The sequence below is a fragment of the Humulus lupulus genome, chromosome 8 (genome assembly GCF_963169125.1).
Source record: "Humulus lupulus chromosome 8, drHumLupu1.1, whole genome shotgun sequence".
Lineage (NCBI taxonomy): Eukaryota > Viridiplantae > Streptophyta > Magnoliopsida > Rosales > Cannabaceae > Humulus > Humulus lupulus.
The window spans coordinates 1,592,378-1,615,302 of NC_084800.1; the positions used below are offsets into that span (position 1 = coordinate 1,592,378).

The 22,925-nt window shown below is 33.8% G+C and overlaps 2 protein-coding genes across 2 annotated transcripts; one reads left to right on the forward strand and one right to left on the reverse strand.

Annotated features, from left to right (window-relative positions):
• Positions 1-425: 425 nt before the first annotated feature.
• Positions 426-5,726, forward strand: LOC133794084 (mitogen-activated protein kinase 19-like). The gene is made up of 10 exons (XM_062231269.1): positions 426-897; positions 1,714-2,119; positions 2,228-2,355; positions 2,461-2,520; positions 3,711-3,860; positions 3,981-4,136; positions 4,231-4,442; positions 4,546-4,647; positions 4,760-4,926; positions 5,120-5,726. Exons 1-10 carry the CDS (start codon positions 871-873, stop codon positions 5,497-5,499), a joined length of 1,788 nt encoding a protein of 595 aa, XP_062087253.1. The 5' UTR covers positions 426-870; the 3' UTR covers positions 5,500-5,726.
• A 191-nt stretch (positions 5,727-5,917) lies between these two features.
• LOC133794085 (protein SRG1-like) lies at positions 5,918-8,557 on the reverse strand. The gene is made up of 4 exons (XM_062231270.1): positions 8,203-8,557; positions 7,864-8,111; positions 6,391-6,715; positions 5,918-6,288 (listed from the first exon to the last, which is right to left on the reverse strand). Exons 1-4 carry the CDS (start codon positions 8,461-8,463, stop codon positions 6,046-6,048), a joined length of 1,077 nt encoding a protein of 358 aa, XP_062087254.1. The 5' UTR covers positions 8,464-8,557; the 3' UTR covers positions 5,918-6,045.
• Between the last annotated feature and the right edge of the window lie 14,368 nt (positions 8,558-22,925).

Genomic DNA, 22,925 nt, shown 5'->3' on the forward strand with positions numbered 1-22,925 from the left:
TATATAATGTTTATACTAAAAAATAATTAAAATCCAACAAAATATTTATTATTTATAGAATTTTTATACAATAACATAATGTGCATATTTTATACACACTGAATATATTTTATTAAATTTTCAACGCTATATGTATTTTTTTTTCTTAAAGAAATCTAGAAATAAAATAAATATAAAAAGGTCAATATATGTGATAAATATAATTATTAAGTCTAATATTATATTCACGTACTTTCAGTAGGGTGTGTGTGCTGCAACTTTATTTTCGACCGACAGAGTGCAATTAAAAATAAAATATAAAAAAGCAACTTACTAAAAGAGGCATGAGATTGAAAATAATTACAAATACTGCCACTGGCACCGTAGACGGTACGAGTACATATACACATATATAATGGCCACTAGTGGATAAAAGTAAAGAAGCAGCGTAGAAAGAAAGAAGAAGAAGAACACGAAGACGACGACGAAACTTTATTCTCCTCTCGTTTCTCTCTCTCTCAGTTCCTATCAGATCTCTCTGGTTCTTATCCCTTTCTTTATTTTGCGACTGAATTTCCGAGAAAGTGAAAGGACCAAAAGCGTAGTTTTGGATCATTATAGTTTTTATCATCTGTTGTGTTTCATTCCGAATTTGGAATCTAGGGTTTCTTTTTATTTTTAAGAGAGAAAATTCGCCGGATTTTGGGGTTGGATCTGGTAAATTGAACGGCGAATAGTGTGATTTTTGGACGAGAGAGGAGTTAAAGCGAAGTGACTTTGGGCAAGTGATCCGAAGCAGGTATCGCTGGGGTAAATGCGGCTAGTTCTTTCTAAATTTATTGAATTCGCTGGTTGATTTGATTTTGAGTTTTTAACACCAAGAAGAACAAGATGATGAACCCAGATCGCTCGAAGAAGGTCTCTTTCTTTTTTCTGCAACTTTTTCGCCTTACCTATCTTCAACTTCGTACTGATCTTGCTTGGGCTTTAGTTGGTTCCCCGTTTGATTTTTTGACTGAATGAATTTTGGACACAAAAACGTTTATCCTTAAGAATTTCTGGGTTTATGGGTTTTCGCTCTTTGGTCGGGAAAAATGCTTCCATGAATAAAAAATTTGACTGAAAGATTTGTTTTTCCGTTTTTTTTTTCTTTTAACGCAAGAGCGTGATGAGTTTTATCATTTGTATTTTGCATAATTTCCAATTTAGCCTTTCTGTTTTTTTGGCAACATTTTTTCCGGTTCTACTGTTTATGTTGTTATGATGCTTTGAATGTTTAACGAGTCCATAAACATGATTTAAGGATCTCTTGTCTAACAGACTAGAGTCTGTTTTGGATATTTGTTCGTTTGCATATTTTTTGAGTAAGTGGTGGGGTATTGTTTACAGCTTTATTTTCTATTGGTTTTATCATTGTGCTGGAATGCGATCAAGGAAAGGAATCTAGTCTGATACATATATGTGCTTGATACTCCACTATGGCCAATCTGTTTTTACGCGCTTGCTTTTCCTAGCACCTGATTCTGTTATCATATTCTATTTTATTTTCCAAATGGATATATTGATACTTTTAGCCATTGGCCGCTTTAACAACTTTTTATTAAAATATAACTGCAGCCAGAGATGAACTCTGACAAAAAGCATTGGTTTCATTACTGTCATCGAATTTCTTTGTTTCAGGCTGTTTAAGGAGTTTTTTACATTCATATTTAATGTACCTTTTTCAATTTTCAGATGAAAGACATGGAATTTTTCACCGAATACGGGGATGCAAATAGATATAAGATTCTTGAAGTTATAGGGAAAGGAAGTTATGGAGTAGTGTGCGCAGCTATTGATACACATACTGGAGAAAAAGTTGCGATAAAGAAAATAAATGATGTATTTGAGCATCTCTCAGATGCTATCAGGATTTTACGTGAAATTAAGTTGCTAAGGCTATTACGGCATCCTGATATTGTTGAAATCAAGCGCATTATGCTGCCGCCTTCAAAAAGGGAATTCAAAGATATTTATGTAGTTTTTGAGCTCATGGAGTCCGATCTTCACCAAGTTATCAAAGCTAATGATGATTTGACCCGTGAACATCATCAGTTTTTTCTCTATCAGATGCTGCGCGCATTAAAATATATGCATACAGGTGAGTGTGTTTAACTTTCTTCTGATCAATTTAAACTGATACAAGCTATCAAATCTTTTTTTTTTTTTGCTCGAGGGTGGGTTGCTGATTTTAATTGTTTGGTTGCAGCAAATGTGTACCATCGCGATCTTAAGCCTAAGAACATTTTGGCAAATGCTAATTGCAAACTTAAGGTTTGTGACTTTGGGCTAGCAAGAGTTGCATTTAGTGATACCCCGACCACTATATTTTGGACAGTAAGTACTTGCACTTATTCCTATTATGGCATATATAAGTGTCATACATCCAAATTTTGCATGTAAATGGTGTGCTTTATGGTGGTTATTGTGGTACGTTCACAGGATTACGTGGCTACAAGATGGTATAGGGCTCCAGAGCTTTGTGGTTCATTTTCTTCCAAGGTATTTTACTATTTTTTTTACCCACTTTTTAACTTTCTTTCATTAAACAAATATAGAAGCATGGTCTGTGGTTGCTTGGATTTGAAATTGGTATGTGTTCTCTCTTGTATTGGATTTAATTTTTCTAAGAGGATAACTTGCATTCAATCCCTTGGTATGTTGAGGAACTAAATCCTAGTTTTTCATGTCTTGATTGATTTGGTGGTTTGATATGTAAAATTATTTGGACATTTGACAATATTAATCTTGATGGACCATATTACTTGCCAATGGAGAAGCTGTCCATCTAATATTACATGGAGATTTGTATTATTATTTCTGAATGAGTTCAGCAAGTTTGTGAAATTTCTGCTTACTGAATAATTAGACCCATTTGTGCTTATGGTCCCAGATGTGAATTGCATTATCAGAAACATTTTTTACACTTACTGCTGCTTTTGTTTATGCTCAACTGGGCACAAGATCAAAGCTGTAATTTTATTGTCATTTTTAGTGATTCTTTTAGTGAAGGGTGAGGTAATGTATTCAAGTTATACTATCTTTAATTATGAGAGAGTTGTTCTTCTGTTTGAATTTCTAGTGGTATGCTCAATTTGAGCTGATTTTAATGGTTGGAGAGTGATTATATTATGTGATGTATCCAGAGCAGTAGCCTGTTCGAGATAGACATATAAGCTCTTGGATGTGTTTTAGTGATGTTGCTTGCTGGAAAATTAGTTGATTCATCATTGTTCAGATCTATGGTTTGTGAGGTTTTTTAGGCTATTATTAATGCACAGATGGAGATTTATGCAAATGAATTTGGACAATCGTCAAATTTTATTGATAAATTTCTCCAATGTGTCTCCTTTTTACCCAGTCCAGTCCTATTTGTTATGTTAGAAGGTGAGCATATGATCAAATAGCAAAGGAAAAAAAGTTAAATAGGCCTATTTTTTGGTGTAGAATAGTTCATATATGCATATATTTCTGTGTGAGATATGTTCTGAGTGCTTTATATAGTAAGCAGTAATGCCTAGATTACAATAATTCTTGTTCAGGGAGGACAATTGAACTCTCCTGGAAGTTGAAATATCTTTCATTCAGGTAACGGTGTGAGGTTATGTTTGTTTCTCTGGAGCGGTTTTATCAATATGTGAACTTTTTAATTCACGATTAGTTGTCTAACTTTGGCTGGTTTTTGGTTGCAGTACACTCCAGCAATAGACATGTGGAGTATTGGTTGCATCTTTGCTGAAGTGTTGACGGGGAAGCCACTGTTTCCTGGTAAAAGTGTTGTTCATCAATTAGACTTGATCACTGATCTTCTGGGGACGCCTTCGTCAGAGACCATTGCAGGAGTATGTTTTAATTCTCTTGCTCTCTCTCTGCAGCACATAGATAAATTTTATCTATTTCTTCCCTAGTTTTCTGGCTGAGATGTTTCAGTACTAAGCTGTAGATATGCAAACTCTATGCAGGTTCGAAATGAGAAGGCTAGGAGATACTTGACAGAATTGCGGAAAAAGCTTCCTGTATCATTTGCACTGAAATTTCCAAATGCAGATCCTTTAGCCCTCAGACTATTGCAAAGGCTTTTAGCTTTTGATCCAAAGGACCGGCCAACTGCTGAGGAGGTTTGTGCATTATGATTGTCTTTGGAAATTATTTTTTTTTTCCAAATTGCATATGATTAGACTGAAGTCTTGGATTTTTTTTTTTTTGGGTTAGGCATTGGGTGATTCTTACTTCAAGGGCCTGGCGAAGGTTGAGAGGGAACCTTCATGCCAACCTATCTCAAAGCTCGAGTTTGAGTTTGAAAGGAGAAGAGTGACTAAGGATGATGTTCGAGAATTAATATATCGAGAAATTTTGGAATACCATCCCCAACTTCTCAAAGATTACATGAATGGAGCTGAAGGAACAAATTTTCTGTATCCTAGGTATGAAGTGGTTCTTCTTGTACATGTTGATGTCATCACCTGATTTAATGCTCTATTTTGTTGTTATCCAATGGTGATGTGTTTGATTGTATTTTTGATGCAGTGCTATAGGACAATTTAAAAAGCAGTTCGCTTATCTTGAGGAGAATGCAGGTAAAAGTGGACCAGTTATTCCTCCAGAGAGAAAGCATGTTTCCCTTCCACGGTACAATTCTTCAAGCATGAATATTGACCAGTACTTTGGTCATTTGGGTAGTTAATATATCTTTGAAATATGATTCGCTTGGTCGCATTATACTAATTTTTTTTATTTACAGGTCGACAGTCCACTCAAGTATGACTGTTTCTTATAATGAACATCCTAATTTGGTTTCGTATGAGAATCGGCAAATTACAGGACATACATCCAATGATGGTATGGCAGCAGATGTGAATTCTGGAAATCCATCAAAGGCTTTACGGCCACCACCACGGGTTCCAGCAGGTACTAATACTTTAATATCGAGTCATCTGCGCTTGGTTACTAGCTTATAAGAACCCATGGTTCAATCTGGAGTGTAGAAGTATCATTTGGATTCATACTCGATTTGTTTGGTTTTAGCAGCCTTCTGCTTTGTTTTTCTCTCTGTTCTGCTGTCCATACATAATGTTTCTGGTTTTTCTTTCTGTTGCAACAGGTAAACCAGGGAGAGTTGTTGGACCAGTTCTACCATTTGAGAATGGAAGAAATGTGAGAGAAGCGTACGATCCAAGGATCAGAAACGGGATCTTTCCTCCTCAGGCCGTCTCTCCCCACTGCTTTTTCCGAACTCACACTGCCAATCAAGACAAGTCTGATTCTTCACAAGTCAAAATGCAACAAGCTCAGTCACCGCAAATAAACATGGCGACCAAACAACCTTCTGTGATGGTCGTTGACATGAACACCAATCCATACTACCAATCGCAAACAAAGGTCGACCAGATGACTGCCATAGACTCTAAACTGTTGCATGCGCAATCCCAATTTGGCGCTGTTGGTGCAGCAGCCGTGGCTGTTGCTGCTCACAGAATCTGATGAGCAAAGCCAGTTGAGTTTGAGTGCGGAAACATTGATATTGATGTTAGGTTTGCCGAGGGGGGCCGGGCTTGCCCATTAGGTTAGCACGTTGTAGTCTGGTAATTGGGTGATCATGTAGAGAGGTTTCGCCCCACATTCTTCTCCTAGTTCTGAGTAATTGTACCCCTTTGTAATTATGTAAACAGATAATTGATTTTTTAAATAATAAATAATAGTTTCTCTTATTTTCATAGATTTTACTCCTTTGACCCGACAACTGACTCGATACAAAAACTATCTCTTCTCTTCTTTCGATTGGTGTTTTTGGGGTTTCAAACAAATTCTTGTATGAATCTATGTCCAATCTTCGGGCATTGTTTTGATGGATGACTTAGTATTTACCGTACATTATTTCTAGGATAATTTACAAAGTAAATGACAAAGTAAAACGTTAATATTTATATTGATTGCAAAATATGTTTTTTTTAATTGATGGGGACAAGATTTATTACTTTATTAAAGCAATTCTTATAAACCCCAGTACATTACAGAAGCTGGGCTTATTTATAATTTCATAGCATCAATGTAAGATTTTCCATCAAGCTCGCGGGAAAATAGACCCTTAACATAGTCTCTAAGTCCCAGTGTTTTGTATAGCGCAGGATTTTGCTGCGTGACCAAGCCGTGCGCCGGGCCTATTTCGGCATCTACGCTCGGATTGAGGAATGTGGCAATGGAGAGCCTTTCCTGCGCAGAGTTTACTGTTGCTCGGTGCTCAATGCTACGATATACTCCATTCGTTATCATCTGCGCATACGATCACATATGCAAATTGCTTATAAATATGTTAACGAAACACTCTATTATATATATGATATGAATATATAGATAATATATAGTAATTACTACCTCTAATATGTCTCCTATATTGACAATAAAAGCATCTGGGAGGGGCTTGACAGGGACCCAAATACCATCTTTCTTGACTTGCAGGCCTTCTACTTGGCTCACTTGAAGGAGAATGGTAAGGCCTACGGCATCAGAGTGAGGGGTGAGACCTATGACTTGCTCTGGTTTAGGGCATGGAGGGTAATAGTTCATTCTCATTGACTGCATTGCATCTTCAAACAGCTTTGAAATTTCCTTGCTTTCTATTCCAAGTGCCTTTTCCATTTGGGAGATTAGATCCTTGCCTAGTTTTTCCAGTTCTAATGAATAAATACTCAAAGTTTCCCTGTATATATAATGTGTGTGTGTGTTGGAAGTTAGTCTATGATAATTACATGCAAATGCCTATATATTTTCTAAAAAGAAATTTTCAAGTATGTATATGTATGTATAAAGCACGAACACCCATGTATAGATTTTGTTTAGAATTTGATTTTTACCAAATAAAATTGGGTAAAGAGAGAGTCAGAGGAATTAAAGATTTTTTCTTTAATTAACATTGTCTAAAATATTTTAAATCAGTAATTTTGATCATATTAAAAATTTATTTGACTAAACTGGAGTCCAACACACTTTTTTTTTATTGATTTGTAAGAACACATAAATAATAATATCATTTATCTAAGACATTATTCTTCAATGAATATGGCATATACAATGCTAAATTTGACATAATATTTTATCATTTATGCACAATATCATTTAAAAACTATTTAAAATAATAAATAAAATATCATTAATACTCTATTTCTTGAAAGAATCAATTTTTAAATAAATAAATAAAGAAATCTTCCTTGGTAATTAATAATTAATTAGATATTAAAAAAATTATAATGCCAATATAATAATTAAAAAATATGTATATTTATCATTATATCAAATTTAGTGTTTTTTATATTAAATTTAATATATTTTTAACATATCTAAATTCAAAATAATTTTATTTTATTATGAAAACTTATTTATTAATGGAGAAATCATTTCATTAATAATTTTTTAAATCTACAACTAAATTGAAAACAAAAAAGAGTTTTGCCAAATCAAAATAATTGTCGATGTAAATTATAAATCAAATAGTTTTGGGGAAAAATGATTGAAATATCATAACATAGTTGAGTGTTTGACAAACTACAATAATAAATTTAGAATATAATTAAAATAATTAAAATGAATAATATATACAAAATAAGTTATAACTACTGTTTTAGAGTAAAAAATAAATTGAATTATTTTTCAATATAAGATGTTATCTTATATTTATATAATTATTGAAGTAAGAAATGAAATTGTTCCCCCACGGGCTGGGGTAGGTTGATTGGTAATATTTTATACAAAAATACGCACTCAATAATCATATGATCAATTAATCAATGATGTAAATAATATCAAGGAATATATTAAAAAATAAAAAATAAAAAATAAAAAATAAAAAACCTGAAAGGAAGAGGGAGGTTTGGAAACAAGTGAGGCTTCCTGAAAGAAAGTGGTAAGGTAGTGAGAAAGAAGATATCATTCCAGTCAAGCTTTTGGTGTTCAGAAACTACAAAAGCTTGTCCAAACCCTTCTACTTCTCCTGGAATCTGCCATAGCTTTTTCTTCTCCTCTATTGGCAGCTTGAACAACTCTTCTACCTCTTTCTTTATTTTCTCTACCAAACAACTACTGATCCCATGGTTGACCAACTGCAAATTATCATTATTATTACTATTATTCTATATATATATATATAATAATAATAATAATAATAATAATCTTATATATATAAATATATACCTGGAAGAAGCCCCAGTCCTTGCAAGCTGAGTGGAGTTTAGCCAGTTCTGATTCATATGATGATTCCGATTCATATAGGTTTTGGAAGTTGATAACTGGGATTTCATCACCAGAAGAAGAAGAAGAATCAGAATCAGAATTATTATTATTGTTGGTTTGGTTTTGATCAAGGCGGATATACCTTGGTGGGATGGTCACCATATTCGGATCCTTTGCCAATTCCTGAACACTTGGCACAATCAGAGAGTTTCCAAAGTCCATTTTCTCCTCTGGCTAGCTACCTCGATCGATCGATCTCTACTCTTGATTATATATTTTGATTGAAGAAAGATGTACTATATATATATATTTGAACTATTTTGAAGAGGTATAAAGTTTACTCATCACCTAACGATTACGACAAATAATGATCATTTATAGTACCTCAAAAGTTAACGAACGAATAAGTTGTTTCTTATTTTACTGATGTGTCATTGTCATTACCTACCAACACTAGATATAGAAATATTTCATAATTAAAATGCTTATTTATATCCCCACCACGACCGAAAATTGACATAATTAATCTTTTATTACATGTTTCTTCACTATTTTATTTTTACCTCTCAAAATTTCACAAACCAACTATATATTTACTTATTTAAATACATATTTTAATTTGTCCAATTTAAACAATTAATAGGACAGATTATAGATAAAACGTGTAATTTGGAGCTAGAACATTACTATTATTTCCAAATATTGTGTTAACATACAGGGCCGGCTCTGAAAAAAAGTGGGCCTAAGACGGTTTTAATAAATTTGAAAAAAATGAGCATTTTTGTATATGTAATTTTTTTATGTAATTTTAAATCAAATTAAACTAATATTTAGTAATATAAAATTAAACTAATTTTAAATAAAATGGACCCTGGGTAGGGGTGGGCCCTAGGTACGGGCCTAGCCCGCCTATGCCCAGGGCCAGCCCTGTTAACATATATAGAACATCAATGTACAATGCACGTGGCTCAAGAGAATGTATGCATGTGGTTCACGTGCAAACGAAGGAAATAGCTACACGTAACATATATATATATATATATATAGGGAATTAGGTGTGAATCAAGTATGAATTAGGTGTGGACCAAGGGTGAATTAGATGTGAACCAGAGGTGAATTAGGTGCGAACTAGGCGTGAACATGGTGTGAAACACGTGTGATCTAGATGTGAATCAGGGGTGAATTATGTGTGAACCACGTTCCTAATTTATGGTGATCAATTTGTGAACCATGTGTGAATGACGTGTAAATTATGTGTGAACACAGTAAATTAAATCGCAAAATCAATCGAAAATTTTTCATCTCAACATAATTTTTTTTATTTTCACAGAATTTTCAGCCCATAATAGTTCAAAATTTTCATATAAACTATTACATAAGATACCTATAACCTAAAAATAAAAATAAAAAGAGATACTGATTATCAAATCAAAAGTTTCAATCTTCTTCAACTTTGGGAGATGCTCTCTTTTTAATCTTCAATCTTCTTCAATTTTGGTAAGAAAAAAAGAATTGTGGAAGATAACATTACTTTCCAAATTTTGGTGAGAAGAAAAATGGTGATGACCTTTGAGGTTGGATAATTTGAGAGAGAAGAGATGTTTGCTCTTTTTGGTGAGAGAAGATTCTCTTGGTGGCTGCTAGGTACGTGCAAGACAAACAAAAGAGAGAAAAATCTAATATTCATTGAGTATTTTTAAGTGCCTATAATGTCATTAATGTGAGAAACATTAATTAGATATTAGGGTTATAAATATAGAGTTAAAAAGGGTTATTCCACGTAGTTTTCCTATATATATATATATATATAAATTTATGTACAGAAATTTTATATATTGTGACAGGCAGACTAGTAAAAAAATCCATATTCATTCAGTGCCTAAAACTAAGCATGTGGTGTGGTGGGGCATAGACAAGCGAAACCAAAGTCATAATCATAAAAATAATTAATAAAAGAAAGTTGGAGAGTAGACTAGTGTTAATATTAGTCATCCATCGACGTCTACTAATACATTTTCAAAGGAAAAATTTGTGGTGGGAAACCGAATTCCATACATGAAATCTTTTATCTCTATTAGGGAATAAGATTTTATGCGTTTTTAATTTCCAAAGATTGGCTATAATTATTGTATCTAATTGAATAAAGTAGAATTATGATCTTATTAGTATAGCAGAATGGTTACTGGTGTCCAACACCACAAAGATGTGTCACCAATTCAATATGTGATCTCAATTATTTGGATTTAATAAGTATTATTGAATATTACAAATCAATTTTAGAGTGTCACTTTATTTGGTATTGGAGACCTTAAGATGATAAATAACCATACTCAATTAAATATATATATGTGGGGTTAATTAAACCTATAATTTTTATGGAGAATTATCTTATAAGACCTTCATTTTAAGCCCTACCGGTAGGGCTCTCAGTACTCTCAACCTGTTAACAGTTTCCAGCGTGATTTTTTTTTTATGACCGTGTATATTATAGCTATTTAGAGCATCCTGCAAATTTTCAAAAAATTCCGAATAGTTTACAATACCGAAAACTAGGTTTAAATATGTTGTTGCACGTGTCACTAATTTTTTTTATGTGGGTGGAAAACAACATGTTTGAACCTAGTTTTCGGTACTATAAACTATTCGAAATTTTCTGAAAATTTGCAGGATGCTCTAAATAGCTACAATATACACGATCATAAAAAAAAGTCGCGCCGAAAACTGTTCACGGGTCGAGAAACACTGAGAACCCTACCAATAGGGCTTAAAGTGAAACTCCTATAAAAGAATTGTCCTAATTTTTTATTGGGGGTAGTTAATTAAAAATATTTTCATTTCATTAATTTAATACATGGGTTGGTGAATACTTATCCCCAATTATTGAAAAACGCACGTGCACTCGTCTCTATTATATATTCATATTATCACTCGAAATATTTCTAGAGTTTTTCATTTTTCAAAATCTACCATTAATTATGAGCTGTCCTAGCTAGTCTAATCATTATTAGAAAATTGATTTTCTAGCGTGCGGAAGTCAGTTAATTCATACAACTTAATTAATATATAACTTTCTTTAACCACAATAAATATCAAAACACAGGCACGGCATCTCTTTTGTTTGTTTTGGAGTGAAATTACAAAAATAAAATACCAACTTCCCAATGATACTAATCTACTAAAATAAACAATTAATTGTATAAGGGATATTTGCGGCATAAGTATCCAAAATTTGGGAAAAAACCCGACAATGACCCAATCTCTTTTTAGTGGAGAAAATAGTCAATGTCACTAAAAGTGTAATTTCGTCAGACTCATCTATTAGGTTTCTGTTACGTGATGACTAGACAAACACGTGTTATGTCTTTATTGGTCCAAGTCATAAATATATTTTTTAAAAATATTTCAAATAATTTTAAATATTAAATAAATTTAAAAAAATACATTTTAATTTAATAAAATTATATAAGAATAATTTTTAAGAGAAATATTAAATCTGATTTAATTTAAAATCTTTACTAATTAAAAAAATGTAATTAAACTAAAATAAGCAAAAATAAATTATTTTTACTTCCCATCATCAACAATAACACTCAAACCATTAACCATAAAAAATTCTTCAAGAACACATTACAAAATACCCAAATCAAATACATACCTAAAAATTTCAATTCCCAAATCAAATGTAAACCTAAAAATTTTGGTACCAAAATGCAACCCTAGTTCAATCAATACCAAAATCAGCCAACAAATGAGTTAAATATCCAAATAAAATACAAACTCATTACTCAAAAATATCATCACCACCATCATCATCATTAATACAGATCCTAACCCCAACAACCCCAAATTTCGAATCTGAAACCCTAACCTCACTCACACTACAACAAAAATGGGTTTTAGGGGCGACGCATGTCGCCCCTAATAACCCTAAAAGTCGCCCCTGATATGTCGCCCTTGATAAAATGCGCCTAATGGGGTACATTAGATACGACTCAATGGGTCGCCCCTAAAAGTTGGAATGCCGCCCCAAAAGTTTGAATATTTTCCATCGCTTTTGTCGATATGTCGCCCCTGATATACCAATAGTCACAACAAGGAAAATGGGCTTTTACTTCGGTTTTTAAGCTTGATTTACTTCGGTTTTCGCTAAAATTCGCAACCGAAGTAGTTCGGAGCGAAGTAAAAACTAGCTAAAAACCGAAGTAGAATCCCCACTTTCTACTTCGGTTTTTACCTAATAACCGAAGTAGAAAGTGTATATACGCTAGCATCCTGGGCACTTTCTACTTCGGTTTTTAGGTAAAACCGAAGTAGAAAGTGGGGATTCTACTTCGGTTTTTAGGTAAAACTGAAGTAAAATGTACACTTTCTACTTCGGTTTTACCTAAGAACCGAAGTAAAAGGGGACTTTCTACTTCGGTTCTTAGGTAAAACCGAAGTAGAAAGTGTACATTTTACTTCGGTTTTACCTAAAAACCGAAGTAGAAAGTGCCCGCATTTTTTATTTAATATATGTTTCTAATTATTTTTAAATGGATGGTTTCTATTTTTATATAAATATATATATATATTTTGGCCTGATTTTATTTAATTGATCTAATTAATATATATTTTTTTTGGCCTAATTATTTTTCAACAATTTAATTATATAATATTACAATTATATATATTTTTACAATTGAAATTGGTTAAGAATTTTTTTTGAATAAAAATATGATAACCTTTATTAATTAAAAATGTTGTACATAAACATATAAAATACAAGTACTTAAGTAAGATAACTAGCCTTAACATTAATACATTTACAAAAGACTAAACTTACAACTAAACAAAAATAGGCTTATTGATAAATGTATGGTATCAATTTGCCTAACCATTCGTGTTGGATTGGCAAGAGGTCTGCAATCTCACAATATTGCGTCTTCCCACCAAACTGTAAAATTAATAAATATAAATTAATTTCATAGATTATCGATAGCAAATAAATTATAAAAAATGAACTTACTTTTTCTTTTAGGGTAGTCATTGCATTTGATGCCCGTACAAGTTCTCTAATGTACTTCAAGACATAAAAACCACATTCATGACTTTGTGATTGTCTTGGACATGTAACATTGAATATCTTTGTGGGATTGCCGAGTAATGCATTGGAAGAAGCTCTATAATATGCACTATTTAAAAAGAAAATTATTAACAAAAGTTATTAAAATGTAGTAACATGTAATATTTGTTGCATATGAAGAAATATTTTAAAAAATTTAAAACTTACCTCATTATCATTGAATCAATTTCTTCTGGACGTTTGTGTGATTTCAATGGATTTAAGAACACGATTTTTCCTTTTGGCATAGCAATCACCAACATCCAATGTTCCCTAAAATAAGAAGCGTATGTTAAGTAAAATAATTAAATTTTTAATATATGACTAATCAAATAAAATTTTTTTACACTATTTCTTACCGTATGTTCCAAGGTATAAAGTAAAGTTGACCAACTCTATCCATGGTCATCAACCAATTCGCCAAGTCAATGGTTGATCGCTCTACATCGTTAACATTATTAATGCTAAGACGTTCAATGTCATAAAACTTGTAATAGACACGCTGATTTGGAAATAGAGACTCCCAAATGCATCTGCAAAATTTTCTTTAGTGTTAAATATTTTGAAAAATTTCGGCAGAGTTTCCCCTATAAATAGGACTTCCCAAACCTGTAAACATTCAATGTCTATGAAAATTTTCAACAGATCACAGAGCAGTACTCATAACTGATTCTAAATTCCTTTCATTCCAAAGAATTAGTTTAAGGGATACCTTAATCCGAATATCATTGCTGAGCCTCCAATCATATGCAAGGTAGCAACTTGTTCCACATCCTCTGAAGTTAGGAATATTGACTCGCGATTCATGAATGTTGGGTCCACTGGAATGGAGACGACTGAGTTTATTCCCTTAACTCTGCAAAATTCTCTCACCATAAACTGAAGGCTAACATGGATGCGATTCATGATGTGATCGGCAAATGGTTGGCCTTCGGTCAGAGTGTTTTCTGGATTGATGTGAGACCCAGCTGATGACAGATGCGGGCTAGTCATAGGAGGTTTTGACATATCCTTGGATGAACTTTTTGACATAGGAGGTTTCTTTCTTAGAGGACCCTACACAACATCAAGTTAAAATAATATTAAAATTCTGGACCAACAAATATTTTAATAGGTAACAAATTAAAGAATTCGTTTATACCTGGTCAGTCATAATTAAATCTTTTGGCCAAGGAAGAAATGTGTCATAAGTATCTCGAACATAGTGTATCTCCCCAACAGAACATGGGATTTCAGCATCCTCTTGTAACATTTTGGTGACTCACACCCTCGCATATTCGTCTGTCAGTTGAACACCATGAATAGTCAGTGGACCCACCCCATCAATGATAACACCCTCTGCCACCACATTATGAATATTATCCGAACAAAGTAACACATCCTGCATGTACGGTGTGTCATCCTGCATGTGCGGTGTGTGGTATTCTTCGTCGCTCTGCTCGTCATCATTGTCGTGTTCATCCATATCATCTAACCCACCTGCTTGTTTAGCTTTTTCCTCCTCTAAAGCTTTAAGTTCTGCTTTGAGCCTCGCAATTTCTGCATCTTTCTTACTAACAACATCAGCCATTTCTGTTGCTATTTTTGGTTTTCTTCCAAAGACGGATGAAATCTTCGCAAACGACCTACAATAATCAACCAAATTTATTTTAAAACTAAAATATTATAGAATTAAGTTAAATGCAACAAATAAAAAATAATATCATACCCAAGTGCTCTAACACGCCCTGGGTGCTCAGGTGTCCCTAAAGCTTGCGTTAATATGTCATTCCGACCCTTTGCAATGATTTCTCCACTACTAACTTTTTCTTTCAGCTCATTCTGTGGAACAAACCAGTGGTCACTTATATTAGTGACTTATAAGAACTTTATCATTCCTAAATTACTTTAAAATACTTGCTTGAAACCACTTACAATTCTTGCTTCAATTTGTTTGTCCAAATCTGTAACAAGAACCTTCCTCTTTTCTCGTGCTCTTATCCATACTTGGTACCGTTCTACATCTGCCACACCTAGTTCAGTTTTCTACAACATACAACAATTGTTTACCGAGTTTTTCGGAAACGAATACAAACAGAATAATAAAAAGATAAGAACTGTAGAAGTGCAGGAATATAATTAGACAAATAGGTTTTTTACGTGGTTCAGGCGTTAACGAGCCCTAGTCCACGAGTCGATGTTATTATACTTGTAGAGAATTACAGTAAGATGGCTGGTGTACAAGAACTTCACACACTCACAGTGTTTCTCTCGGGTTCTCTTGAAGAAGATGAAGCTAGAGAGATTTTAGCAGAGTTCTTGCTATGTAATTTTTGGCCGTCCCCTCTATCGTGAAATGAGGGGGTCTTTATAGCTAGGGTTTTGGATTAGGGTTTTTCTCTACTCACATGAGTCTTAATTACACCAGCCATAAATAGGGGATACAATTACCGTAGTCGCCTGGCTACCAGGCTCTATGTGGGTATATTTACGTGAAAGTATGGGGAATGCACAAAGGCAGCCGTCTTTTCCAAGTTGTCAGTGGAACAGTAGGCGAAATGGTACTTTTAGGCGTGCTGGGATGTGTGCGGCCTTGACCTGTCGGGCGTGTCAGGCGGGATCCTGTGTCAGGCGGATATCATTCCAACTATGCCTCCTCCATGACTCGACCGCTTGGTCTTGTTCCGTGCGAGGCACGGAACTGTTTCCGCGAAGACAACCTGAAGAGCTTCTCCTGGAAGGAGCTTCCTCGAAGGATATCCCTTCGGGATTCCGGGAGAGTTGACGAGCCTCCGTGTCGCGTTTGCTTGAAAGAGTAAGCCGGACACTAAACGGGAGAGGCGAAGCCTTTCTGTCCATCCGCGAGCTCCGGTCACCTTCCGTGAAAGACTTTGATAATTCTGCTTCCCCAAGGATATCCATCTAAACGCTATCCGGAAATCTGGATAACAACAATTAATTAAAGTTGGTGAGTGCAATATTCTTCATAACAAGTTGACAGTTATAAAATAGTGATGCGAATTACTTACCAGGACCTCTCTAACATTGGCAAGCCCTCTACGAGATGTACGATGCCTCGAAGTATATTTGAGAGCTCTTTCACGTTGTGCTTCCCGCAAAGCCTACATTAAATAGTAATCCTCTATCAACTCCATCCGAGTTATTCCGTGGTTTGCTAATTCCGATTGTGTCGATTCCAACCATGTACTCTGAACAAAATTCCACAGCTTCTTCAGCTAAATAACACTCAACCATACAAGCTTCAGGGCGATGGTGATTACGTACTTATCCTTTCAACACCTTCATATTCCTTTCAAATGGATACATCCATCTCGCCCAAACTGGCCCACACAACTTGGCTTCTCTTACTAAATGGACCATCAAATGTATCATGATGTCAAAAAATGATGGTGGAAAATATTTTTCAAGCTTGCATAAGGTTTCAACTATTTCATCATGCAATGCATTCAACTTCTTCATTTCCAATTCTTTTCCGCATAGTTGATTAAAGAAGATGCACACACTTGTCACACTATCTCTAACTCTTTTTGGTAAAACTGACCGAATGGCAATTGGAAGTAATTGTTGCATTAATATATGACAATCATGTGATTTCATTCCAATTAACTTCAAATCTTCCATAGACACCAAGTTTCGAACATTCGATGAGTAACCATCAGGCACTTTCATCCCTGCCAATGATTGACATACGGCTTGCTTCTCTTCTTTAGACAATGTAAAACAAGCAGGAGGCAAATATGTGCGAGCCCCCTTTTCTTCAGGTGCCAAGCGGTGTCTTATACCCATTTCAACAAGATCTAAATGACTAGACAAACCATCTTCAGTTTTTCCTGGGATATCAAGTAATGTACCGATTATACTTTCACATACATTTTTTTCTATGTGCATGACATCCAAGCAATGTCTAACGAGTAAATCTTTCCAGTAAGGAAGTTGAAAGAAAATTGATTTTCTTTGAAAACATCCATTGACTTTTTTGTTTTTATTCTTCTTCCCATACCTAAAGTCAACTTTTTCTACTTCCTTAAGAATTTGCTCACCTGACAATGGCAAAGGAGCAATGTCTCGTTCCACAGTACCGTCAAATGCTTTTTTTTTATTTCTGTCAGGATGACTTAAATGCAAATATCGTCTATGACCCATATAACACATTTTGCGTCCATTTGACAAGCGACGGGCCCTTGTGTTGGTGCAACAGATTGGACAAGCTTGGTAACCTTTTGTGCTTAAACCTGATAGGTTACCATATGCTGGAAAATCATTAACAGTCCATAACAACACCACTTTCAAATTAAACACTTCTTTTTTAAAATCATCATATGCCTCAACACCATTTTCATACAACTCTTTCAAATCATCAATTAATGGTGCCAAGTAAACATCGATATCATGTCCTGGTTGTTTTGGGCCCGAAATCATTAATGAAAGCATCATGAACTTCCTTTTCATCACCAACCAAGGAGGAAGATTGTACATAACCAGGAAGACAGGCCATGAACTATGCCTACTACTAAGAGATCTATGCGGGTTTACTCCATCAGCAGCTAAACCAAGACGAAGATGTCTTGGTTCATTTTTGAATTCTGGATTGATATAATCTACCTTCTTCCAGGCCTGTGAATCTGCAGGATGCCGGAGTTTACCATCTTTCACTCGTCCAGTCTCGTGCCATATTAAGTTCTTAGAGTGTTCTGCACTTCGATATAATCGCTTCAGCCGCGAAATCAAAGGTAAGTACCATAGCACTTTCTGAGGAATAAGTTTCCTAATCTCTTTACTTTTGTTAGGTTTGTACCGTGATAAACCACATTCTGGGCAAGCGTCCATGTCTGCATACTCCTTACGATATAAAATACAATCATTCGGACATGCATGAATCTTCTCATACTTCAACCCTATCAAACTTAATGTTTTCTTTACTTCATATGTAGACTTCGGAAAACAATTTTCTAGCGGCAAAATCTCCTTGAAAGCAGCTAAAAATTGACTGAAACACTTATCACTAACTCCATTTTCTGCTTTTATGTTATAAAATTTAACCATTGTGGGCAATCTTAGTTTATTGCAACCACTGAACAATTGTCTGTCTGCATCTCTAACCATACTATCAAATTTTTCTGGATTATGAAAAAACTCTTCTTGTGCTTCATCAAGCAATTCTATAGGATGATCATCAAAATCATTACTCTCAAAATCATCTACACCTCGCCTACCTAATGGATATGGGTCATCATTTAATAATTCTCCATGCCAATGCCATTTACTATAACTCATATCAAATCCCCGACAAAATACATGATCCTTTATCATGGTAATATTCCCCTTTACTCCATTACCACAATCGATACAAGGACAACGAATTTTTTGTGGATCACTACAATTCTTTAGGCAAAACTCTAAAAATTTGTTGAATTCATCTTGAAATTGTGATGTTTCTCTCCTCTCAAGCATCCATGATTTATCCATACTAATAACAATATTCAATTTCTAATAAGTTAGAAAAAAAACTTATATTAGGTTCTAGTCTTATAAATTTTTTAAAAAATTCGGCAGAGTATCCTCTGTTTCTATAGCATACCGTAATTTCATAATTACCTATAAAATCAATACAAACAAACACAATAATCAAGCATATATGAATCCATCATTATTAGGTTCTAGTCTTATAAATTTTTTAAAAAATTCGGCAGAGTATCCTCTGTTTCTATAGCATACCGTAATTTAAAAATTACCTATAAAACCATTTAAAACAAACACAATAATCAAGCATAGATGAATCTATCATTATTAGTTTCTAGTCTTATAAATTTTTTTAAAAATTCGGCAGAGTATCCTCTGTTTCTATAGCATACCGCAATTTCAAAATTTCCTATAACAACAATACAAACAAACAAAATAATCAAGCATAAATCAATCCATCCTTATATCACCACAGCACGCAAATTTCCCAGAGCCTACTTCACTAATTTTCAAACATAACTTTCACTAAATCTAATATGCATGATTACATTAGTCTTATCTTTATACATAAATCTTATAGTAATATAAATACAAAAAATAACTAACCTTCAATATTAATCTTCAATGCACCCGAAATGAACAACAAAGTTCACCACTCAATCAACGACCCTACTAAAACATTACATAATTAGTAAACTACATAATTAATTATCAAATCAATAAATAAAAAAAATCAAACTAGTTAATGAAACTAATGAACAACACTTTGATCATCTTCAAGTTATTTTTTTTCAAATATTTAAAAAACAAATTTATCTATTGTAAAAATTTCTAAAACTAACTAATATGCATATATATATATTTATAATAAACCTAATTTTTATCACATTATTTAAACTAACAAAATAAACAAATAATTATAAAAATTAATAAAATATTAATTATATTAATTTTAAATTCGGAATAATAAAAAAAATTAAAAAAAACATGGAAAATTAAAAAATTATCATCAAAACCACATTTTAGTAATCTATACCTGTTTTGAAGCTCAAAATCCCCTTGCAATGTCAAAAATCCGGCCAAAATCCGGCAAGAAACACCACTTTCAAATGGAGAAAAAACCCACGGCCAAATGCCTTTTTTTCTCTAAAAAAAAAAAAAAAAAAAGATTTTTGGACTATATTTCGGTTTATAGGGTAGAAATATTGCAAGAAATAAAGAAAAAACAAAAAAAAAAGGCTTGGAGAATCAAAATGAGTGTTGGCTCACGGTGGTTAATGGAGGTTTTGGGGGTTTCTTTTTGCACAGAGGGGAGAGAGGTTTTGAGAAGATGACCGTTCGGGTCTAGGGAAGGGACATATAAAGGACTTTTAACTTCGGTTTTTGGTAAAAACCGAAGTAGAAAGTGGACTTTCCACTTCGGTTTTTACCAAAAAACCGAAGTTAAAAGTGCACAAGGGCCGCGTTTGGTTTGGCCAGTTTTTTGCATTTTTACTATCTCTAAACATAATATAAGGGCTTGTGCAAACAAACACGGCCCTCTCCACTATGAATTTTTCACTTCGTTTTTTTAAAAAAGCGAAGTAGTAAGTAATTTTTTTCAGAGCGCCAATTTGAAATGCGAAGTAAAAGAGTTTGAAAAGGTTTTTACTTCGCTTTTTTTGTATGCTCACTATAAAAACCGAAGTAAAAACCTATATTTCTAGTAGTGAGTCACCCCTAATATTCAAATATCAGGGGCGACATGTCGCCCCTAAAAGTTGGAATGTCGCCCCTGATATTTGACTATTTTCCATAGCTTTTGTCGATGTGTCGCCTCTGATATTCCAATAGTCGCCCCTAATACTAAATAATAATAATAAAAAATATATATAAACTAAATATATACGTATATATATACTTACCTTTGATCGGTGTCGCGTGGTGGTGGTGGTGGCCCTAGATCGGCGGCGTGGTGGTGGAGGCGCAGGGTCGTCGCGGTGGCGGGTGGCGTGGTCGTCGGTGGAGGAGAAGAAGAAATGGTGAGGGAGATGGAGAAGAAGAGGGAAATGGGGATAGAGAGAGAGGGAGAGAAAAAAAAAAGATTTGAGAGAGAGGATAAGAGGGAGAAGAAAGGGAGGGAAATGGGAGAGAGAGGGAGAAGAAAGAGAGTGAAATGGGAGAAGAGAGGGGACTGAGAGGGAGAAGAAAGAGAGAGTGAGGGATCGGTGAGGGAGAAGAGAGAGTTTTAGTATATAAAAGTATTAGGGGCGACACGTCGCTCCTAATAATTTTTAATTATTTCACATGCCGCCAAAATTTCCCCCAATATCTGATTATTAGGGGCGACATGTCGCCCCTGGTATTAGGGTCAGTCGCCCCTAATAATTTGTAATTATTTTCACATATCGTCGAAATTTTCCCAAATATGTAATTATCAGGGGCGACATATTCAATATTAGGGGCGACTTTCATTTATTTTCGCATACCACCCAAATTTCTCAAAAAATCTGATTACCAGGGGCGACTATTGGAGCCTGTCTCCCTTAATACTTTTTCAAAATATTAGGGGCGACTCACAAGTTGTCGCCCCTAATAATGTCGCATCTAAAATTGATTTTTCTTGTAGTGTCATCGCCCACAACCCAGCCGAAAAAGCCCTCACTCCGTCGACATCGCAGAAGCCTCGTTCGCCTCCTCCTTCGATGGCCACTGGAAAATCTTCCATCTCCGCCCATTGAATAAAGGAAGAAGAAGAAGAAGAGGCAGGAGTGGCTTGCCGATGCCAAGGAAGAAGAAGAGAAACTGCGTGAGAAGGTGAGGAAGATGGAGAGATAGAGATCGGGGGAGAGTGGGGGGTATAGTTTTAGGATTTTTAATTTTAATTTTTTTAAAAGTTAAAATCAGATATAAAATATAAAAAAATAAATATATAATTAAAATCAGTTTTTTTAGTTTTATATTATTTTTAAAATATTTTTTTAATTAATTTTCTATTTAAAAATTAATTAAAATTATTTTAAAAATAATTATTAGGTAGACCAATATAAAAATGACACGTGTCAGTCTAGTCATCACATTAACAGACCAAACAAATGGAACTGGACTGAATTACACTTTTAGTGACATTCGGTACTTTCCCCACTAAAAAAAAATTAGGTTTATACTGGATATTTTCCCCAAATTTTAGATACTTATGCCGCAAATAACAAAAATAAAATTTGTATATATATTGTTGCGGAATAAAAAAATTATATAAAAAACATAGGCATGTTAAATGATGTTTTAACTTATTTTCAAATAATAATATCAGTTGTTGTTTTGATTTTTTTTTTTGTAAAGGATTATTGTTATGAATTTGTATAATTATTTTTTTTGTTTTTATATTTTAATTTAGTACATCTCAGCAAAGGGAACGAAAAAAAAATGCCCAAATCATATTTAAAACCCAGAAAATGTTACCAAATCCGATTTCCAACATCATCATAGCATTACTTAGATTTTTTTTTTTTTGCAAAAACATATATTTGAAAAAATGAGTTTATGTCTCAAATGCAAGCACTAAAATCAAATGGCATTGCTCATGATACTAATTGTTAATTTTAGAACACTGAACATTATAGAATTACAAATGAGAGATAACAACAACAATGGATGCTCATCTAATAACTAATATATCACATTCTATTAAGGATATTAATTACACAATAATAAACATATCTCTTAAGCTTGACATTGATTCTCCAATACTCATCTCGATTATTCTCTAAAAAACAACAACAATACACAAGATCAAATGCAAAATGCAAAAGAGAATTTATGATAACAAACACTTACCAACAACCACCTTACCACCCAACTACATATATGAACTATATGTATCTTATGTATTTCTCCCCTAATAAATATATTGGGCCTATTGTTAGAGTCAACTTATAGTATTAGGTGCTACCACGGGGCTTAGTAAGTGTTACCCATGACCCACAGCTTCTGCTTTCGGAACTTCTTTACATCAAATCGTACCGTTTTGAATATTTGATAAATGAGGAAATGGTTTTTGGGCCGAACATTTTGGGCCCAACAAATAGTTATGATTATGAAATTATGTTTCTTATTATATTAGCCACCTAATAATTCTAACATT

Bases quoted from the DNA above. Each gene is read 5' to 3' on its own strand.
- LOC133794084 (XM_062231269.1), top strand. From the start codon at position 871: ATGATGAACCCAGATCGCTCGAAGAAG. The intron at 2,356-2,460 runs GTAAGTACTTGC...GTACGTTCACAG, and splicing joins CGACCACTATATTTTGGACA to GATTACGTGGCTACAAGATG. The intron at 4,137-4,230 runs GTTTGTGCATTA...TTTTTGGGTTAG, and splicing joins ACCGGCCAACTGCTGAGGAG to GCATTGGGTGATTCTTACTT.
- LOC133794085 (XM_062231270.1), bottom strand. From the start codon at position 8,463: ATGGACTTTGGAAACTCTCTGATTGTGCCAAGTGTTCAGGAATTGGCA. The intron at 6,716-7,863 runs GTTTTTTATTTT...TTATATATACAG, and splicing joins AACCTCCCTCTTCCTTTCAG to GGAAACTTTGAGTATTTATT. The intron at 6,289-6,390 runs GTAGTAATTACT...TCGTATGCGCAG, and splicing joins ATATAGGAGACATATTAGAG to ATGATAACGAATGGAGTATA.